We start from the raw sequence: 23618 nt of genomic DNA on the forward strand, positions 1-23618 counted from the left end.
GGCAAAAGAACCACACACTGAGGGAAGTCTCAGAGGTAGTTCACAATATTAATAAAATGTCAAAGCTGAGCCAGTCTTGGGAGTATGACAATTCACCAAGGGATAAAAGAGGTGCTTTCTCCATATTATAATAAAAGAAGAAGGCAAGTGCTGTTCAAATTACTTTTGATAAGTCTTTCTTTTACAAAGAAATGAAGCACACTAATTGTCAGTATTTTTACATTACAGTGTTAAAATTTTAAATTAGTGTACTAAATAGCTATTAGTTTCACTGTATTTTCCTATACGTATGAAGAGGGAATTTAAATATATGTATACATGTGTAAATATGTATATTTATAACATAAAAGAGTTTTTAATGTTTTGACAAAAAATTGTTGAAGGAGATGAAAAAATCCTATTTCCCCCCATTGATTATTAACATCACTCTGCATGGTTTTCTTTTAAGGTCACACACTGCTATGCAAAGCAAGAATTGTCCTTAATTTTTACTGAATCTATGTGTTGTATGAAAGCAGATGTATTTTAGAAGGTTGTACTCATTTTCTGAATTTATAAATCTCTCAGTCTTGAAGAATTCCAAGTCACCTACCCATCTGGAAAATAATATGGGTTAATTAAATCTTTAGAATATCATCCAAAAATTAGAAACCAAATTTTAGGCTTAAGCACCTCTGAATTCTGAAAGTCCAAGATCTACTATATTTCAGTATGTACAATCAAAATAGAAAAATCTGGCTATCTTATATTTTATTGGGACTTTTTTTTTTACTGTAAAATATTATTTAAATGTATTAATCAATAATACCTGTGAATGAAATGTACAGAACAGTTAAAATATAATTTAAGTCAAAGGGAAAGAAGGATGAGAAATTTACATACCTATTGTAGAAATCATCTCTGTAGTAATCATAGTCAAAGACATAACCACTAAGGAGGGAAACAAAAAATTATTTGTTGACAACAGCAATTTTGGTATTAATTTATAATGTAATAGCAATACATTTGTTACTTTTAAATATTTATTTTTCAATGTAATTATGTATCCAAAGGGCTTTACAAGATAATGTCTAATTGGATATAATGCCATATCAAACTCATTATATGTGTGACAATGAAAAGACTGATAATGGATTGAGTGGTTTGGAATGGAAGATGAGAGCAGAAATCAAAATTAATTTTTTAATACTTGAACTACTTGTAGGACCATTTTTTTACCCCAGACAAGATATAATATAGCTATCCTTTTTTCCTAAGGTATGTATACTGAGGCTAAATGAACATTAAACAAATGGTATAGAAATAATATAAATGAAAGGGTTTAATGACGCATTCATTGTTAGAAAAGTAAATAGAAACGTAGTTTCCTCAGAAATCCAGCATTTCCTTTTTATTCTAAAAACTTGTGATTCAATACTTTATATAGAGAAAAATAAAAAAAAACACTTTAAGTCTTACCAACAATAACAATAATTTAGGGCATTTAAATAGGAATTAATAAGTACATTTTAGTGATAATATTATTAACAAGCTCCTTAAAGGAATGTAAAAAAAAATTTTCCCCATCCACTTGTACAATTGTTGTTTACAAAGCACTTTATATGAATTATTTCCTTTTAATTTTAAGTCCTCACAACAACTCTGTTGGATACTATAACTGGAAAAAAACTAATGTGCACGGGACCTAAGGGGCTAGCTCAAATTTTTATCACTAGTAAGTGACAGAGCTGAAGCTTCAGAGAAAGACTTCTGAATCTATGTCTGGAGCTATTTTTTATGACACCATGCAACACTCCCCAGCTTGGAAGAAATTTAATCTCGTGATGAATGGAGTATCTCTACTGCAGGGGAGTAATCATTTAAAATGTTTATTCATTTTTTATTGTTGTTATATATATATATATATATATATATATATATATATATAACATAGAATTTACCTTTCTAAGCTTTCTGTAGTCAATTTTTAATGCCAAAATTCAGTGACATTAAGTACATTCACAATGTTGTGCAAACATCACCATTAACCATTTCCTAAATTTTTTATCATCCTAAACTGAAACTCTGTATCCATTAAACAATACTTCTCCATTCCCTCCTTCCCCTGCCCCCGCCCACCAAGCCCCAGTGACTGCTCCTGTTGCTATGAATTTCCCTATTCTAGGTACCTCATATACATGGAATCATACAATATTTGTCCTTTTTTGTTTGGCTTATCTTACTTAGCATAATATTTCAAGGTTTATCGATGTTGTAACATATCATAATTCCATTTTTTTATAACTAAATAATACTTCATTGTATATATATATATACTTTTTGTTTACCTATTCATCCATTAATAGACATCTGGGTTGTTTCCACTTCTTGGCTGTTGTGAATAGTGCTACAATGAACATCGGTGCACAAGCATTTGTTAGAGTTCCTGCTTTCATCCCCTTTGGGTATATGCCTAAAAAGAGTATTGCTGGGTCATATGGTAATTCTGTGTTTAACCACTGTACAACAGGCAAGTCATTTTATATTCCCCAGATGGTCAACTTAATGGTCCTTTACTTTCTAACTATTCTTATGTTAGGAAAATTGAAAGAACATATTGAGGAGGGCTTGTTATTCCTGGTTTTCTGGATAAGTGTATGTATTTGTCCTGACACTCGTTACATATGGCAGGGTGGAGAAAACCTGCTATAGCATACAGAGCCCATCAGAGAGGGTTGGTTTCACCTCCAACTAGCCTAATGGAACACAATGACTTTGAACTCAAGTTCTGAAGTGCAAAGTGGAGACCTATTCCATGTGAGTGTCTGATGGAAGACCAAGCATTGTCTAGCCAGAGCAGTGCTGCTGGATATCTACCTCTGCAAACAAAGGAAGACAATGAGGCTACTGCTGAAGCAGTAAGAACAAAAGTAACCCTTTTGGCCCACAGTCACAGATTGTTTAAGTCGTAATGTTTAATGCTTTAGTTGATATTGCTGGTGTTAGACTCAACTATGATGTTGTGTTGAGGGATTTTAAAGAAAACTTACTGGCTAGCACCAAATCCAAGGTATAAATTTCACCTCAAAAGTTTTCCGAAATAGCAGTACATATAATTTTCATTGTGATCTTGTTTCTTCTGCAGATAAGGGATATGATGACACTTTATCCAAACTTTTGTTTGGAAGTCTCAAGTTTAAGGTTATGCTACTTTCATACACATTTGTCATGAGTCATCATTGTTGTACCTTATGGCTGATTATTTTTAAGAACATGTTGGTAGATCTCCACAGCTTATTTATCTTACAACTGAAAGTTCGTACACTTTGCAGCCCCATTTCTTTCAACTCCAGCCCCAGCCAACTACCATTTTACTGTTTCTATGGGTTTGGCTTTTCAGATTCCACATATAAGTGATACCATGCAGGATTTGTCTTTCTCTGACTTAATTAACTTAGCATAATGCCCTCAAGGTCTATCATGTTTTCACAAATGGCAAGATTTCCTTCTTTCTCATGGCTGAATAATATTTCATTGAATATACATACCACATCTTTATCCATTCATTTGATCACAGATACTTAAGAAACGATCATTTTGTGGTATGATGGACATGTTAACCAACTCTATGGTGGTAATCATTTTGCAATATATAAGTGTGTCAAATTAACATCTTGTATACCTTAAGCTTATACAATATGTCAATTATACCTCAATAAAGCTGGGGGGAAAAAGAATATGTTTGTTGAATACAAATGTACGTATAATAATATTCATGTTTGGATAACACAAATGAAGTTCCCAACAGCCAAAACAAAGAAAAAAAAGGTAATCAAAACAATATATCATTTTAAGAATTTTGTTGAGACTTTGTTTATGAAACATGATGCCTGGGGAAGGAAACATTCTAGTTATTGAAACATTATTCTTGATGGTTTTCCATACATAATCTGATTTAACCTTAACAGTAGTCTATAAGATGTAGAGTGTTATCCTAATTTTACAGGACACTGAGGTCTAGATATATTAAATATCCTAAATAACACAGATAAGTAGTCTAGTACAGCATAGTCATTCATATGCTCATTTGCCAAAACTTGAGTAAGGACCTATGTGTCAGGAACTGTAAGAGGCACTTGCATTTAGAAGTGAAATTATTCTGTCTTTGTTCAGGAATCTCACAGTCTAGTGGTGATCAAGATGGCCTTAATATCCTGCCCAGCTTGCCTAAACCATAGATTTCTTCCTGAATATAGTCCTCTGACCTCTCTTTTCTTAGAGCATTTACTTCAGAAAACTTGTAATTGTATTGATAAATTCTCTGACATTTTGACATGTAAATATTCTCCCAGCCTCTTGCCTTGTCTTTCTTAAGGACCTGGGAACTATCTTAGAAATTAAATAATAACAGTCATAATAATGATAATAATTAAATAATGTTGAGAAGTTACTGATTCTAATACATTAATTTGATATTAACCTAAGCATTAGACATGGTGATAGACATTTTAGATGCATTAAATAGCTATTGCTTGATAAGACAGTAATTTCCACACAGTGCTAATTCTCAGTATTTTCAGATGTGACCAAATAGAGAGAGAATAGTGGCTAAAGTGTTTTACCTTTTTTTCTGAAACTCTTTTAAAATACATTATAACTTCAGAGTGGAGTTTAATAGCAAAAAGAAAATATGAACTATTATTAATGTGGATGACAGTGATGATTCTACTCATGTTTTATACCTTTAAGAAATACTTCAATAATTTACCAACCTTCTGGAAATTGAAAAGTGCATGAGAAAAAAAATATTTTTATTTTTATCAGTCTATGCTTAACTTATCTTGTCCAATCTGCTTATTTTTTGTTCAACCTGACTGCTAAGGCATATTTACAAGAACAAGTTATAGCTAAGCATCCTAAATTGATCTCCAAGTCCCACTTTCTGCCATCATAAACTCAATTTTACTTGTCAAGTTAAAACTGAAATAAAATGCACAAACAAATCTGTATAATCTGGGCAAGGCTGCTTTTGTCTTAATGGTTTGGATTTTAGCAGAAATGCCATGGCTGTAGTTGGCTCAGGTCATAAGCTGTAAAATCAAGCTGGATTTCCAAGGAAGAGGAAGAGATTCAAGGAGAGGAGTCACCACGGGGCAAGTCTGATTCATGCCTGCTGTGCTTTCCTCAGTATCTTTTCCGCCCTCAGTTCTTTTTTTTTTTTTTGTCTTTATTTTTTCCTCCTGCAGATTCTCTCTCTCTCTCTCTTAAAAATCTCTTCTTTTTTCTTTCTGTGTCAATCTCTATTTGAAGTTAGATGTCAAAAAATGGCATTTCCAGAAGTCATATTCAGCATCACAAGGTATTTTATGTATCCTGAATCGTATTGGTAGGAAAAACTTGTCTTTCACATTAAAAAAGATCCCCATTCCCCGCTGTAAGCCAAGAGTGGTGCTGTTATGCTCATGAGTTAATATATTTTGGCTTTTAAAGGAGGAACCTTTTCAACTTTCACTGTGGTAGTTTTCTGTGACAATCTGGTTCTTAGGCCATTGAAATAAAAATGATAATAAATTAGATGTTTAAGGCATTGTCCAGCAGGAAGCTAATTCCTGTAAATGTCGTTTTTGCCCTTTGGGAGCATGGTCAGTGCTAAAGGTCAAGTAATCGACTTTTTAGAAAACTGAAGCAGTAGTTTTGAACGTTTAACACAAACAAAGAGTTTATTTTTGAAATTTTAAATCTTGAACACATTTACAACTTTTATTCTACTTTACAATGTATCTATATTCTGTTTGCTCAGATTCCCTCAAATTTTAATGGGAAATAGGAAGTGGTAAAGTGATTGTGTAGAGCTGCACATTCACACTCTTTTATTTTAACATCTTTATTGGAGTATAATTGCTTTACATTTTTGTTAGTTTCTGCTGTATAACAAAGTGAATCAGCTATACGTACACATATATCCCCATATGCCCTCCCTCTTGCATCTCCCTTCACCCTCCCTATCCCACCCCTCTAGGTGATCACAAAGCACCGAGCTGGTCTCCCTGTGCTATGCAGCTGCTTCCCACTACCTATCAATTTTACATTTGGTAGGGTATATATGTCAAAGCTACTCTCTCACTGCATCACTACTTACACTTCCCTCTTCCCGTGTCCTCAAGCCCATTCTCTACATCTGTGTCTTTACTCCTGTCCTGCCCCTATGTTCTTCAGAACCATTATTTTTTGTAGATTCCATATATATGTGTTAGCATATGGTATTTGTTTTTCTCTTTCGGACTTACTTCACTCTGTATGACAGACTCTAGGTCCATCCACCTCACTACAAATAACTTAAGTTCATTTCTTCTTATGAGTGAGTAATATTGCATTGTATATACGTGTCACATCTTCTTTATCCATTCATCTGTTGATGGACACTTAAGTTCCTTCTATGTCCTGGCAATTGTGAATAGATCTGCAATGAATATTGTGGTACATGATTCTTTTTGAATTATGGTTTTCTCAGAGTATATGCCCAGTAGTGGGATTGCTGGGTCATATGGTAGTTCTATTTTTAGATTTTTAAGGAACATCCATACAGTTGTCCACAGTGGCTTTATCAATTTACATTCCAACTAACAGTGCAGGAGGGTTCCCTTTTCTCCACACCTTCTCCAGCATTTACTGTTTGTAGATTTTGCGATGATACCCATTCTTACCAGTGTGAGGTGATACCTCATTTTAGTTTTGATTTACACTTCTCTAACGATTAGTGATGCTGAACATCATTTCATGTGTTTGTTGGCAATCTGTATACCTTCTTTGGAGAAATGTCTAGATCTTCTGCCAATTTTTGGATTGGGCTGTTTGTTTTTTTGATATTGAGCTGCATGAGCTGCTTGTATATTTTGGAGTCTAATCCTTTGTCAGTTGCTTCGTTTGCAAATATATTCTCCAGTCTGAGGGTTGTCTTTTCATCTTGTTTATGGTTTCCTTTGCTGTGCAAAAGCTTTTAAGTTTCATTAGGTCCCATTTGTTTATTTTTGTTTTTATTTCCATTTCTCTAGGAGGTAGTCCAGAAAGGATCTCGCTGCGATTTATGTCATAGAGTATTCTGCCTATGTTTTCCTCTAAGAGTTTTACAGTGTCTGGCCTTACATTTAGGTCTTTAATCTATTTTGAGCTTATTTTTGTATATGGTGTTTGGGAGTGTTCTAATTTCATTCTTTTCCATGTAGCTGTCCAGTTTTCCCAGGACCACTTATTGAAGAGGCTGTCTTTTCTCCATTGTATACTCTTGCCTCCTTTAACAAAAATAAGGTGACCATATGTGCATGGGTTTATCTCTGGGTTTTCTATCTGGTTCAATTGATCTATATTTCTGTTTTTGTGCCAGTACCAAACTGTCTTGATTACTGTGGCTTTGTAGTGTAGTCTGAAGTCAGGAAGCCTGATTCCTCCAGCTCCGTTTTTCTTTCTCAAGATTGCTTTGGCATTCAGGGTCTTTTGTGTTTCCACAAATTGTGATTTTTTTTGTTCTCATTCTGTGAAAAATGCCAGTGGTAGTTTGATAGGGATTGCATTGAATCTGTAGATTGCTTTGGGTAGTTTTCTCATTTTCACAATGTTGATTCTTCCAATCCAAGAACATGGTATATCTCTCCATCTGTTGGTATCATCTTTAATTTCCTTCATCAGTGTCTTAGAGTTTTCTGCATACAGGTCTTTTATATCTCTAGGTAGGTTTACTCCTAGGTATTTTATTTTTTTGTTGCAATGGTAAATGGGAGTGTTTCCTTAATTTATTTTTCAGATTTTTCATCATTAGTGTATAGGAATGCAAGAGGTTTCTGTGCATTAATTTTGTATCCTGCTACTTTACCAAATTCATTGATTAGTAGTACTCTGGTAGCATCTTTAGGATTCTCTATGCATAGTATCTTGTCATCTGTGAACAATGACAGTTTTACTTCTTCTTTTCCAGTTTGGATTCCTTTTATTTCCTTTTCTTTTCTGATTGCTGTGGCTAAAACTTTGAAAATGATGTTGAATAATAGTGGTGAGGGTGGCAACCTTGTTTTGTTCCTGACCTTAGTGGAAATGGTTTCAGTTTTTCAACATTGAGAATGATGTTGGCTGTGGTTTGTCATATACGGCCTTTATTATATTGAGGTAAGTTCCTTCCCTGCCTTCTTTCTGGATGGTTTTTATAATAAATGGGTGTTGAAATTTGTCAAAAGCTTTCTCTCCAACGATTGAGATGATCATATGGTTTTTCTCCTTCAGTTTGTTAGTATGGTGTATCACATTGATTGATTTGCATATATTGAAGAATCCTTGCATTCCTGGGATAAACCCCACTTGATCATGTTGTATGATCCTTTTAATGTGCTCTTGGATTCTGTTTGCTAGTATTTTTTTGAGGATTTTTCATCTATGTTCACTAGTGATATTGGCCTGCCGTTTTATTTTTTGTGTGACATCTTTGTCTGGTTTTGGTAACAGGGTGATGATGGCCTCATAGAATGAGTTTGGGAGTGTTCCAAAATATGTGGGTGCCATATTATGGAAGAGTTTGAGAAAGATAGGTGTTACGTTTTCTGTAAATGTTTGATGGAATTCACCTGTGAATGCATCTCGTCCTGGGCTTTGGGTTCTTAGAAGACTTTTAATCACAGTTTCCATTTCAGTGCTTGTGATTGGCCTGTTTAAATTCTCTATTTCTTCCTGGTTCAGTCTCAGAAGGTTGTGATTTTCTAAGAATTTGTCCATTTCTTCCAGGTTGTCCATTTTATTGGCATAGAGTTGCTTGTAGTAATCTCTGATGATCCTTAATATTTCTGCAGTGTCAGTTGTTACTTCTCCTTTTTCATTTCTAATTCTGTTGATTTGAGTCTTCTCCCTTTTTTTCTTGATGAGTCTGGCTAATGCTTTATCATTTTTTTTTATCTTCTCAAAGAACCAGCTTTAATTTTATTGATCTTTCTATCACTTCCTTCATTTCCTTTTCATTTATTTCTGATCTGATCTTTATGATTTCTTTCCTACTGCTGAATTTGGGGTTTGTTTTTCTCTCTCTAATTTCTTTATGTGTAAGGTTAGGTTGTTTATTTGAGATTTTTCTTTTTAATTGAGGTAGGATAGTATTCCTATAAACTTCCCTCTTAAAACTGATTTTGCTGCATCCCATAGTTTTGGGTCATTGTGTTTTCATTGTCATTTGTTTCTAGGTATTTTTTGATTTCCTCTGATTTCTTCAGTGATCTCTTGGTTATTTAGTAGTGTGTTGTTTAGCCTCCATGTGCATCTTTTTTTTTTACAGTTTTTTTCCTGTAATTGTTATGTATTCTCATAGTGTTGTGGTCAGAAAAGACACTTGATACGATTTCAATTTTCTTATATTTACCAGAGCTTCATTTTGACCCAAGAGATGATCTATCCTGGAGAATGTTCCATGAGCTCTTGAGGAGCAAGTGTATTCTGTTGTTTTTGGATGGAATGTCCTTTAAATATCAATTAAGTCCATTTTGTTTAATGCGTCATTTAAAGTTTGTGTTTCCTTATTTATTTTTATTTCAGATGATTTATTGACTGTTGAAAATGAGGTTTTAAATTCCCCTACTATTATTGTGTTACTGTTGATTTCTCCTCTTATGGCTATTAGCATTTTCCTAATGTATTGAGGTACTCCTATGTTGGGTGCATAAATATTTACAATTGTTATTTCTTCTTCTTGGATTGATGTCTCGATCATGATGTAGTGTCCTTCATTGTCTCTTGTCTTTATTTTAAAGTCTATTTTGTCTGTTATGATAATTGCTACTCCATCTTTCTTTTAATTTCCATTTGCATGGAATATCTTTTTCTATTCCTTCATTTTCAGTCTGTATGTTTCCCTATGTCTTAAGTGGGTCTCCTGTAGACAGCATATATACAGGTCTTGTTTTTGTATCCACTCAGCCTGTCTATGTCTTTTGGTTGGAACATTTAATCCATTTATGTTTAAGGTAATCATCAATATGTATGTTCCTATTATCACTTTCTTAATTGTTTTGTGTTTGTTGTTGTAGTTCTTTTCCTTCTCTTGTGTTTCCGGCCTAGAGAAGTTCCTTAGCATTTGTTGTAAAGCTGGTTTGGTGGTGCTGAATTCTCTTAGCTTTTGCTTGTCTGTAAAGGTTTTAATTTCTCCTTTGAATGTGAATGAGATCCTTGCGGGTAAAGTAATCTTGGTTGTAGTTTTTCCCCCTTCATCACTTTAAATATGTCCTGCCACTCCCTTCTGACTTGCAGAGTTTCTGTTGAAAGATCAGCTGTTAACCTTATGGGGATTCCCTTGTATGTTATTTGTTGCTTTTCCCTTGCTGTTTTTAATATTTTTTCTTTTGTATTTAATCTTTCATAGTTTGATTAATATTTGTCTTGGCATGTTTCTCCTTGGATTTATCCTGTATCGGACTCTCTGTACTTCCTGGACTTGACTGACTATTTCATTTCCCATGTTAGGGAAGTTTTCAATTATAATCTCTTCAAATATTTTCTCAGTCCCTTTTATTTTCTCTTCTTCTTCTGGGACACCAATAATTCGAATGTTTGTGTGCTTAATGTTGTCCCAGAGGTCTCTGAGACTGTCCTCAATTCTTTTCATTCTTTTTTATTTATTCTGCTCTTCAGTAGTTATTTCCCCTATTTTTTAAAAACATCTTTATTGGGGTATAATTGCTTTACAATGGTGTTTTAATTTCTGCTTTATAACAAAGTGAATCAGTTATACATATACATATGTTCCCATATCTCTTCCCTCTTGCATCTCCCTCCCTCCCATCCTCCCTATCCCACCCCTATTTCCCCTATTTTATCTTCCGAGTCACTTATCTGTTCTTCTACCTCAGTTATTCTGCTATTGATTCCTTGTGGAAAATTTTTAATTTCATTTATTGCATTGTTCATCATTGTTTGTTTGCTCTTTAGGTTTTCTAGCTCCTTCTTAAACATTTCTTGTATTTTCTCCATTCTATTTCCAAGATTTTGCATCATCTTTACTATCATTACTCTGAATTCTTTTTCAGGAAGACTGCTTATTTCCTCTTCATGTGTTTGGTCTGGTGAGTTTTTCCTTGTTCCTCCATCTGCTGTGTGTTTCTGCTTTCTCATTTTGCTTAACTTACTGTGTTTGGGATCTCCTTTTCACAGGCTTCAGGTTCATAATTCCCATTGTTTTTGGTGTCTGCCCCCAGTAGATAAGGTTGTTTCAGTGGGTTGTGTTGGCTTCCTTGTGGAGGGGACTGGTGCCTGTGTTCTGGTGAATGAGGCTGGATCTTGTCTTTCTGGTGGGTAGAACTCCATCTGCTTGTGCGTTTTGGGGTATCTGTGAACTTACTATGACTTTAGGCAGCCTCTCTGTTAATGGGTGGGGATGTGTTCCTGTCTTGCTAGTTGTTTGGTATGGGGCGATCAGCACTGGAGTTTGCTGATTGTTGAGTGGAGGTGTGTCTTAGTCTTGAGACAGAGATCTCTGGGGGAGCTCTTGCTGATTGATATTATGTGGGGCTGGGAGGTCTCTGGTGGTCTAATGTCCTGAACCTGGCTCTTCCACCTCAGAAGCTCAGTCCTGACACCCGGCCAGAGCACCAAGATGCTGTCAGCCACATGGCTCAGAAGAAAATGGAGAAAAAGGAAGAAAGAAAGAAAGAAAGAAAGAAAGAAAGAAAGAAAGAAAGAAAGTAAGAAAGAAAGAAAGAAAGAAAGAAAGAAAGAAAGAAGGAAAGAAAGTAAAGTTATTAAAAAAAAATTATTAAAGTAAGAAAATTAAAAAATAATTAAAGGAAAGAGAAGAGACCAACCAAACCTATAAGGAAATTCACCAATGATAAGAAGTGCTAAATACTAAATTAAGATAAAAATAATAATCAGAAACTAGTCAGTCGCATACAGCACACCCCTGGTCTATAGTTTCTCCCAAAGTCCACTGCCTCAATTTTGGGATGATTATTTGTCTATTCATGTATTCCACAGATGCAGTGTACATCAAGTTGATTGTGGAGATTTAATCCACTGCTCCTGTGGCTGCTGGGAAAAATTTCCCTTTCTCTTCTTTGTTTGCACAGTGCCCAGGTTTCAGCTTTGGATTTGGCCCCACCTCTTCATATAGGTCGCCCTCTGGAGTCTGTTCTTCACCCAGACAGGAGGGGGTTAAAGCAGCAGCTGATTAGGGGGCTCTGGCTCACTCAGACCTGGGAGGGAGGGGTACGGAATGCAGGGTGAGCCTGCGGAGGAAGAGGCCAGCATGATATTGCAACAACCTGGGGCACACCATGTGTTCTCCCCGGGAAGTTGTCCCTGGATCACGGAACCCTGGCAGTGGCGTGCTGCACAGGCTCCTGTTGTGGGGGAGGTGTGGACTGTGAGCTGTGCTTGCACATGGGATTCTTCGTGGCTGCAGCAACATCCTTAGCATCTCATGCCCGTCTCTGGTTTCCACGGTCGTAGCCACAGCTTGTGCACATCTCTGAAGCTCATTTAGGCAGTGTTCTGAAACTCCTCTCCTCGTGCATGCTGATACAATGATCTCTTGCCTCTTAGGCAGTTCCAGACTTTTTCCTGGACTCCCTCTTGGTTAGCTGTGGTGCACTAGCCCCCTTCAGGCTGTGTTCACACAGCCAACCCATCCTCTCCCTGGAATCTGACCTCCAAAGCTGGAGCCTCTGCTCTCAGCCCCCACCTGCTCTGGCAGGTGAGCAGACAATCCTCTCAGGCTGGTGAGTGCTGGTCGCCACCAATCCTCTGTGTGGGAATCTCTCTGCTTTGCCCTCTGCACCACTGTTGCTGCACTCTGCTCTATGTCTCTGAAGCTTTCCCTGCCCTGCCCACCCTCTCGTTTCCACCAGTGAAGGGGCTTCCTAGTGTGTGGAAACTTTTCCTCCTTCACAGCTCCCTCCCTCTGTTGCTGGTCCTGTCCCTATCCTTTTGTCTCTTTTTTATTTTGCACTACCCAAGTAAATTACACTGTTTTTCATTACTGGAGATTAAATGAGACGTAGTAACTTTCCAGGAATTTCATTTAAACTTTTTAAGTAATAGAAGAAGAAATCACAACTCATTGGGTTTTGCAGTATATATGGTCCATTTTATATAATCCCTTTTCAATTCATGAAACCAGCTTTATTTGAGTAAACTAATACACAGAAATATTTATTTTAATTGTCTATCACAGAACATCATTAAAGTATAATCTGAAGAATATTAATAAATTTCCTAGCACAAGGAGGGAGCATTTTTAATGGTTAACAGACATCCTACCAATAATGATTGGAACCTTCTCAATTACTATATCTTGATCCCTAAATTAAATTGAATTATCAGTTATTGAATACTTATTGTAAGGAAAATACTGGGAGTTGTGAATAATAATATCATATCAGTAGAACGTGGCTTCTAACCTCAAGCTTTAAGGGATTAGGCAAATACAATCTAGTTTAAGGGACTAGACAAATACATATATGAACATAATTCAAAGCCAAATTTGTTAAATGCCAAAATACAAATATGAACTATTATGAGAGCTTATAGGCAGAAGAAATAGGATTTGGTTGGGACAAGGAATCAAACAAGATTTCTTTAAAGAGATGATATTTTAATGTTTGAAAAAAGATGTAGGGATTTGAGAAGTGAATGTTCAAAAGTAGTCCTTCTAGATGGTCAAGATTTAGTGGTAGAAAAATGTGGGACAAGTATGGAGAACAGTGCTTTATGAAGTTTATTCTCTCTCCTTTGCACAGCTATTCTTCAGAATACCTATAGAAGTTGTGAATGTAGAAATTATAATGTAAGATAGCTGAATTTCCAGAGCATACTTCTCTACAGTTGAGGTTCCCAGTGAATCAAATTTTCCTCAGAGATACCTACAGGATTCTACTTCTAACTTGTCACAAAATTTGATGCAGGTTTCTGACTGTCAGAGTATATACAGTTGAACCGATTTATGAACTTTGCTAAGCTGTATGTGGACAAAAAATTTGTCCATTTTCATTTTAGGGAATACAAATAAATCTGTATATTTACTTTGGATAGTGTGTGTGTGTGTGTGTGTGTGTGTGTGTGTGTGTGTGTAGTGGATACACATATACACATGGATTCAAAATACAATGGAATAAGCTATTAAGTCTAAATCGCACTGACAAAATACCCAATTGACTACCAACGATTTTGGAATGGGGGAGGAACCCAAGGATTATGGCACATTCATAGAAATCCTGGCTAACTGTGAATCAGGACTTAACAGCTTAGAAAGAAGGAGTGATGAAGAAGTTCAAAGATTAAAACAATCCACCCAGTACATTTAAGAGTTCTGGTCTGTTAGTTGTTGTGAGTCAAGCTTACTGTCTCACACATTTAAAGGATGATTTCTTTAATTGAAGCATGTATGTAGACTGAATTCTGGGGACAAGAAAGAGGAGGGAAAAAAAGAGAAATATTTTTTCTCTCTTCTGGCTAACACAGAGATTCTGATTTTGGAAGTATCACTTTGAATGGGTTATGCTTTTTACTATTCTCTATGCTGTGTTCCCTAGGAAGGATATTCACACATATAATTCCAAAATTGTGTTTACACAATTCTTTTTACAGAATATAAAAAATAAACAAATAAGAACAACAACAAATCCTCCAGTGACTCCCCATGGTCTCCGAGGTAATGTTCAGACTCTTCGACATTCAACACTCTCCACATGCTGCTCCTTCTTCTGACATTCTTTAACAATTCCTTCAATTACTCTTTTAATTACTCAACCCTTCCAAGCACCTATTCTCTGGGGTGGCACAGAATAGCTTCTTGCTCTCAGACACAGATATTCTTGTATCTCTACACAGTCTTCTGCATTAGCCCAACTGGTTGCTTAACAGAAATTTCCTGTTATGGGGCTTAGCTCAAGCTCTCCATCTGTCAACACACGTATCTTCTTTCTGTTGAATATGAATCCATTCTTAGGGCATAACTCAAGCCCTACATCTTCCCCAATTAAAAGTTTGTGGAGTTAGACTAAAGTCCACTTACTGTGCTATTCCTTGATTATAGTTTTTTGAATTTACATCTGACTCATGCTTGTCAACTCTCTGCTTTTCCTGTCACATAGCTAATCTATATAGATTTATTTCTGTTAGCCTTCCCTTTCACAAACCAATCTCTCTGTTCCATTCATCATTCTTGTCTTCCTTCTTTGAACTTACTCTAATTTATCTGAATTTTTTGACCCTGAAATTTTCACAATAAAGTATTCTAGGAGGACTCATGTCAATATCTTGTAGCATATTACACATCTTTTTGTTTTATCTTGTAGCATATTACACATCTTTTTGTTTTATTTTGTAGCATATTACACATCTTTTTGTTTTATCTTGTAGCATATTACACATCTTTTTGTTTTAGCTGAATTTATTCACAAATATGCAGGTTTCATTCTTAGAGCTTCTTATTCATACTTCCATCTGAACATATTTATATTGTTATTGACAATTCATGACTCTATCTGACTAGATTGTGAGCTGTGAAAAAACAGCGTGTTTGTAGTCACCCAGTAGATATTTTTTTTAACTGAATATCAGACTTCTGTGGAACTTTTCACTACCGTATTTACTGTTATTACTTTTTGTAAGGAAACAAAATGTCTATATTAGAATTTTTAAACACCTGAAGATTAATATTAGAACGTGTACACAATTATAATTGGGTTATATCATGTTGGGTTAGAGCTCTCTGCCAATAAATATCAATTTATTGCCTCCTAGCTCTAAATCCACCTTCTTTTTACTCTTGCTCTGTGAGCTGGATCTTGTAAACATTGTTCCTTTGGCAGCTGGCACCATGTTAGGGTTTGTCAGTAGAGAGTGCTTGGAGGAAAACTGAAAGACATTGAAGAAAAAGGGGTTTCTTTTTCCTGGTTCCCATGTGTTTTTCTCTTTGCTTCTCTGGCACAGCTGTCAGCACCATACAGGACATCCTCTGAAGCTCAACTGGCACCCCAGCAGGAGGATGCCTGCTCATTATCCCCAGTCCACCAACACCTCAACAAACTCCTGTGACCTCCAGTAGGCTGCAGCCAGCTCCCCTCCAAATGGGATGTGAATCTCAGCCTAAGAGAAAGAGGCTCTTCTAGTTTGTTGCTTCTTTATATACTCTCCTTCAGCCATAGTGATAGTAGTTGTTCCCTACATTTTCTATTCTCATATCCTTTTGCAGTCTCTTTTACCTTTTTTAAGTAGGTAACCATATTTTGCTATTTCATAATTATTCATATTACATTTTCCCTGTTAAAATTACTGGTGTGATTTCTGTCTCATGTCTCCTGGTTGGACTTTAACCAAGACAGTCCAGTTTAGGCATTCTTGGATTCTACATGTTTAAGAATGACCACATGTAATTGATAAACCTTTAGCCAGACTTATCAAGAAAAAAAGGGAGAGGGCTCAAATCAATAAAATTAAAAATAAAAAAGGAGAAGTTACAACTGACACTGCAGAAATACAAAGGATCACAAGGGACTACTACAAACAACTATATGCCAATAAAATGGACAACCTAGAAGAAATGGACAAATTCTTAGAAAAGTACAACCTTCCAAGACTGAACCAGGAAAAATAGAAAATATGAATAGACCAATCACAAGTACTGAAATTGAAACGGTGATTTAAAAACTTCCAACAAAGTCCAGGACCAGACAGCTTCACAAGTGAATTCTGTCAAACATTTAGAGAACAGTTAACCCCTATCCTTCTGAAACTCTTTCAAAAAATTGCAGAGGAAGGAACTCTCCTAAGGTCATTCTGTGAGGTCACCACCATCCTGATAACAAAACCAGGCAAAGATACCACAAAAAAAAAGAATATCACAGGCCAATATCACTGATGAACAGAGATGCAGAAATCCTCAACAAAATACTAGCAAACAGAATCCAACAACACATTAAAAGGATCATGTGGGATGATCAAGTGTGATTTATCTGGGGGGTGCAAGGATTCTTCAATATACACAAATCAATCAATGTGATACACCACATTAACAAACTGAAGAATAAAAACCATATGATCATCTCAATAGATGCAGAAAAAGCATTTGAGAAAATTCAACACCCATTTATGACAAAAACTCTTCAAAAAGTGGGCATAGAGATAATCAACCTCTAGATCATAGGGGTCATAGATGATAAACCCACAGCAAACATCATTCTCAATGGTGAAAAACTGAAGGTTTCCTCTAAGATCAGGAACAAGATAAGGATGTCCACCCTCACCACTATTACTCAACATAGTTTTGGAAGTACTAACCATGCTATCAGACAAGACAAAGAAATAAAAAGAATCCAAATTGGAAAAGAAGAAGTAACATAATGACTGCTTGCAGATGACATGACACTCTAAATAGACAATCCTAAAGATGTTACCAGAAAACTGCTAGAGCTCACCAATGAATTTGGTAAAGTTGCAGGATAGAAAATTAATACACAGAAATTGCTTGCATTCCTATACACTAACAATGAAAAATCAGAAAACAGAATTAAGGAAACAATCCTATTCATCACTGCATCAAAAGAGAATAAAATACCTAGAAATAAACCTACTTAGGGAGGCAAAAGACCTTTATTTAGAAAACTATAAGACACTGATGAAAGAAATCGAACATGACACAAACAAATGGAAATATATACCATGTTCTTGGATTTGAAGTATCAATATTGTCAAAATGACTATAGTACCTAAGGCAATCTACAGATGCAATGCAATCCCTATCAAACTACCACTGACATTTTCCACAAAACTAGAAGAAAAAAAATTAAAATGTGTATGAAAACACAAAAGACCCTGAATAGCCAAAGCAATCCTGAGAAAGAAAAATGGAACTGGAAGAATCAGCCTCCCTGACTTCAGACTACTACAAAGCTACAGTCATCAAAACAGTATGGTACTGGCAGAAAAATGGTAATATAGATCAATGGAACAGGATAGAAAGTACAGAGATAAACCCATGCACCTATGGTCATCTAAGACAAATGAGGCAAGAAAATACAATGGAGAAAAGACACTCTCTTCATAAGTAGTGCTGAGAAAAAATGGACAGCTACAAATAAAAGAATGAAATTGTAACATTCTCTAACACCATACACAAAAATAAACTCAAAATGCATCAAAGACCCAAATGTAAGGCTAGACACTATAAAACTCCTAGAGGAAAACAGAGAGAACACTCCTTGACATAAATTGCAGCAAGATCTTTTTTGATCCACATCTTAGAGCAATGAAAATAAAAACAAAACAAAAAAACTGGGAACTAATTAAACTGAAAAGTTTTTCACAGCAAAGGAAACCATAAACAAAATGAAAAGACAGCCCTCAGAATGGGAGAAAATATTTGCAAATGAAGCAACTGACAAGGGATTAAGTTCCAAAATGTACAAACAGCTCATGCAGCTCTGTATCAAAAAACAAACAACCCAATCTAAAAAAGGGCAGAAGATCTAGATAGACTTTTCTCCAAAGAAGACATACAGATGGCCAAAAAGCACATGAAAAGATGCTCAACATCACTATCAGAGAAATTCAAATCAAAACTACAATGAGGTATCACCTCACACCGGGCAGAATGGCCATCATAAAAATCTACAAACAATGAATGCTGGAGAGGGTGTGGGGAAAAGGGAACCTTCCTACTTTGTTGGTAGGAATGTAAATTGGTACAACCACTATAGAGGTTTCTTAAAAAATAAAAATAGAACTACCATGTGATCCAGCAATCCCACTCCTGGGCATATATCCAGAGAGAACCATAATTTGAAAAGATACATGTACCTCAATGTTCATTGCAACATTACTTATAATATCCAGGGCATGGAAGCAACCTAAATGTCCATAGACAGAGGAATGGATAAAGAAGACATGGTAAACGTATATAATGGAATATTATTCAGCCATAAAAAAATAATGAAATAATGCCATTTGCAGCAATGTGGATGGACATAGAGATTATCATACTAAGTGAAGTAAGTCAGAGAAAGACAAATACCATATGATAGCACTCATATGTGGAATCCAATTTAAAATGATACAAATGAACTTATTTGCAAAACAGAAACAGACTCACAGATTTTGAAAACAAACCTATGATTACCAAAGAGGAAAGGTGGTGGGGGAGGGATAAATTAGGAGTTTGGGATTAACATACACACACTACTGTATATAAAATAAATAACTAACAAGGACCTACTGTAAGCACAGGGAACTCTACTCAATATTCTGTAATAACCTATATGGGTAAAAAATCTGACAAAATAAGAATATATGTATATGTATAATTGAATCACTTTGCTGTACAACTGAAACTAACACAGCATTGTGAATCAACTAATCTCCAATAAAATTTAAAAAAAAGAATGCTCACATGTGATACATAGTGAAAGGTTAGATGTTGTCTATTTGTAAGTGAATCTTTTTTCATAACTTGTACAGTTGATATTTTTGTTATTACTATTATTTAAATTATTGGATGATAATGATTTTTCTAAACTGTTTTCCTTCAAGGATAAATATATCAACTGCATATGTTCCCCATTGTAGAAACTAACTTATAAAAATATTTGAGAGTGATGTCAAATGGGATAAGAGTAATAATAATATCACCAATGATAACGTTAAAATTTACTGAAAGTTTAGCATTCATTGGTCACTGTTCTAAGTGCTTTATATATATCAAATCATTTAATTGTCTTAAAAATCCTTAGAGTTAGTATTAATATTATCCTGATTTCATAAATGACAGAAGCAAGGTATCAATATGACCAATTAAAGTACAGAGCATAAATCACCTTGTCTATGGCTTACCAGATATTGTTGTAAGAAATATTTAGGTACTTTCTTCAACTACAAATTCAGTATAAGCCAGGAGAATGATACTACTACCATAAAGCCAATGGAATATTAGAAGGCATTAAATGAACTGTAGTGTCTTTTAGAAAAGGAGGTAACAATTCCATTGCACTTTCACTTTTGAGACATCCCTGTAAATATTTAGTTCAGCTTATTTCTGTGAAGTTTCAGAAGGACTTAAACCAACTGGAACACATGCAGATGAAAGAAATTAGGATGGCAATAAGTTTCAAAACAATGTCCTTATATAAAAATGGTTGAATTAAATAAGAATGTTTGGTCTAGAGAAAAAAGACTTTGGGAAAGAAGGAAGCTAATTATTCAACCATTTGAAAGGCTGTCTAGTGGAAGAGGTACTGAATTTATTCATTGTGTCTCCAGAAGGGAGGACAATTATTGAAGAGTAGTAATTACAAGGAAGAATGTTACTGCTAAGTATAACAAAGAAATAGAATAATGAGTTCCAAATATCTTGAGCTTCTAGTAGTTTGGGAAAGAAAAGAGAATCATTAAAAGGAAAATACTGTGGGAAAACATTATATGATCTAGCATAACACAGTGTAACAAACACATATGTCTCAAAAAGAGCCCCCAAAACCATTTGTTAGGGATTTTATAGAGAAGAGAATTAATGCATTGTGTATTTCTGGGGTATCTTCCAAGCTGAAATTTCATGATTTTATTAAAATTAAATTACATTTTTAAATGTAACATTTAGCTATTCACATACAGGTTTTAGGGAGGTGATGACCTGAATCTGACTCCCTTTCCTTTTGGCACTAGTTCTAGATTTCCTGACTCTCTTTAATCAGATTGATGCAGAATTAAAGAAGAATTAAAAATTGAACTTTAATATTATCTAGAAAGAAATAAAAAGAATGCTTCTTCCAAAACCTATGGGTCACAGTAAGAACCTGACAAAAAAAATTTACAGTTTTAGAGGTTTCATTGTTAAAGACAAAATATGAAAAATAAAGGAATTCAGCCTTAATCTCATTAGATAAAAGAGCAACATGGTAAGTCAATGTAAACTAGTTTGAAGCCTGGAAATCTATAAACAATCTGTCACAAAAAGAAATTAAAGGAAGAAAAATATGATTTTCATTAATAGATGATAGACAGACATTAGGTAAAATTTATGAGGCATTCCTTATAATATATCATAAGTAAAATAGTAAGAAGAAAACTACTTAAATACAATAGATATGTATCTGAAACAAGAAGGAATTAATGTAAAATAGTAAAACCATTTAAATTAGAATTGGGATATAAGCTTTTATCACTATTTTTATTCAAAAATATCCTGAAAGTTTTATCAAATCTTTATACATTAAATTTTTTCTTCCATTATGCACATTTACTTGTTTTTTTAATTGCCCATTTTCACAAAATACCTATTAAGAAATAACCTCTATGTTCTTTTTATTACAAACTCATATTGCACTAAATACCTATTACTTAAGATTAGTGTTTCCTATAAATTTTATAGAAGAAAAAGGAGCATATTGAATCATTTGTCCCCTCCTCATTGACTTGGTTTGCACTCTTTGTCAATTATCACTTCCTTGTATAAACATGGCTTATTGTGGTTTTTATTTTATCCCCACTGATAATAAGGCAATTCTTATCCTTAAATTTCATGTTTGTAGAAAAGATAGTCTCCCTCATAACTAACACCCTTCAAAATTTTCTTTTATATTCTCATCTCTAGATGAAGTTTAGAAATGTCAAATTTTTCCCACAATCATTCTCAAACAATCATTTAGCCTGCTTCATGAATTTCCCCGTTAAAGAACGTGACTAAATAATTGTTATAATTAAGTTGATCTTTATGATGTTGTTGTCCAGGTGAGACAGGCTGGGACCTGGGACCCTTTGCTGCAGTGCTACAATGTTTGCACCTGGCCAAATGTCTCCTCAAGCAATAAAATACAAAGAAACTATAAGGGACTGAAAATAGTTGCATGCATGTGCAGTTGGGGCAAATTATGGACAACAAGATACAAAAAGACCAAAAACCCAACTGCTACTTCTGAAGAGCCAGGGGGTACTGGGCATGCGCCCCTGCACACAACACCACCTAAAGGATGGGCAAACCCCCTAAGCCACCCCTCCAACCCAACCCCTGGACACACCCCTACACTCACTCCATATAAGGAACCAGCTCACCCCCCAATCCAGAGAGCAAGCAAGGGAACATGTTACTTGTTCTCACTACTGCAGCAGGGGCCCCATTAAAGCCTTGCCTGAATTTCTTGTCTGGCCTCTTATCAATTTCTGTTGCTTAAGGAAGACGAGAACCTGGTCGGTAACACACGGTGGACAAAATCAGACTAGCAGCTACATTTATAGAATTCTGTCTGTGTTTGGTACATGGTATAACATATTTTCTGTTGACATCTTTCTATTACCTTCATAAATGAAAAACGACATAGCTGAACACAGAATGATTGTGTTCCAATCCTTTCTGTCAAAACTACGTCCATCATTGTCTTCACATCACCAAGAAAACTGAGTCCAACATTATTTTTTCTCTTAAAATTTTAATTTTTCTCTTAGATTTTTCTTTTGGTATGGATACCTATATGTTTCTTTACATTTCAAATGTTAAAAATCTCATTAAAATCAATGAATTATATTTTACCTTTCATTACTGACTCTTTCATATTCTCTTTGGGAACACATATTATTACAGATTAAACCTAATGGTCTTTCATCCATTTTTTTCTTTGTTCTCATTTTTCCACTTCATTTTCCTCTATTTTACTCAGGGAATATTTATCATAATTTTCTCTGGGTATATACCATTTATTGGATTTTTTCCCCTGTAGTATCAAATCTGCCATTTATTGCTTCAAATGAAGCATTGCACTTAATCAGGAGTTTTGTTGATACTGAAATTTTCTAGATTAATATCTTATCATAACCTACTAATGTTTCTCAAAGATACTTTCATTCTGAGCATTACTGAGCTAAATTAACAGATATTTTCTATAATATTCTTCAGTTTCTAGAAGTAAATCTTTTTTTTTTAAATTGAGTAAAATTGACATAACATTGTATTAGTTTCAGATGTACACATAATGATTTGATATATGTATATATTGTAAAACGATTACCAGAATAATTTTAGTTAACATCCATCACCACACATAATTACATTTTTCTCATGATAAGAAATTTTAAGATCTCTTTTAGCAAATTTCAAAACATACAGTACAGTATTAACTATAATCACCATACTGTAATTACATCCCTAGGATTTATTTACCTTATAATTGGAAGTTTGTACCTTTTGACCACATATTCATTCTGAATAGAATTAAATTTTATTCAAATAAATGAGTTCTTTTTGAGCCTCAGAATACTGCTCTGTTTGCTTGTACTGAAGAATTTTTTCCAATGTTTTTTCCATGATTTCTTTCTCATTAATTCTCTTCTGCTTTGATTAAGTCAATATTCAGTGTTTTCACTGTTATGACCAAGTAAATATTATTTACAGTTGGGCAATATACTGTGCAATAATTACATTTCCTTCTTAAAAACTGTTGTTGACTTGGTATTTATAGTGGCCTTAGTTTTTCATTCTTCCTGGAGTTCTCCATTGCCCAGACTGGTCCTCTCTAGGTCTGCTACAGAGTTACCATCCTGGGATTCCTCTTCACCAGCCATCAGGAGACTTGGTTCTCTTTTGTGTTAGACCCTCTTTTTTCTTTTTTTTTTTTTTTTTTTTTTTTTTTAATTCA

The 23618-nt window shown here is 34.8% G+C and overlaps 1 protein-coding gene across 1 annotated transcript in view; it reads right to left on the reverse strand.

The window, feature by feature from the left end:
• RALYL (RALY RNA binding protein like) overlaps nucleotides 1-23618 on the reverse strand; it is an 850165-nt gene that overhangs the window by 124029 nt on the left and 702518 nt on the right. Inside the window, exon 5 of the mRNA XM_024731420.1 lies at nucleotides 883-930. Within this exon, the coding sequence (XP_024587188.1) occupies nucleotides 883-930 (48 nt within the window). The remainder of the gene's footprint in view (nucleotides 1-882; nucleotides 931-23618) is intronic.

The sequence above is a fragment of the Neophocaena asiaeorientalis genome, unplaced genomic scaffold, assembly GCF_003031525.2.
Source record: "Neophocaena asiaeorientalis asiaeorientalis breed wild unplaced genomic scaffold, Neophocaena_asiaeorientalis_V1.1 scaffold371, whole genome shotgun sequence".
NCBI classification, from domain to species: domain Eukaryota; kingdom Metazoa; phylum Chordata; class Mammalia; order Artiodactyla; family Phocoenidae; genus Neophocaena; species Neophocaena asiaeorientalis.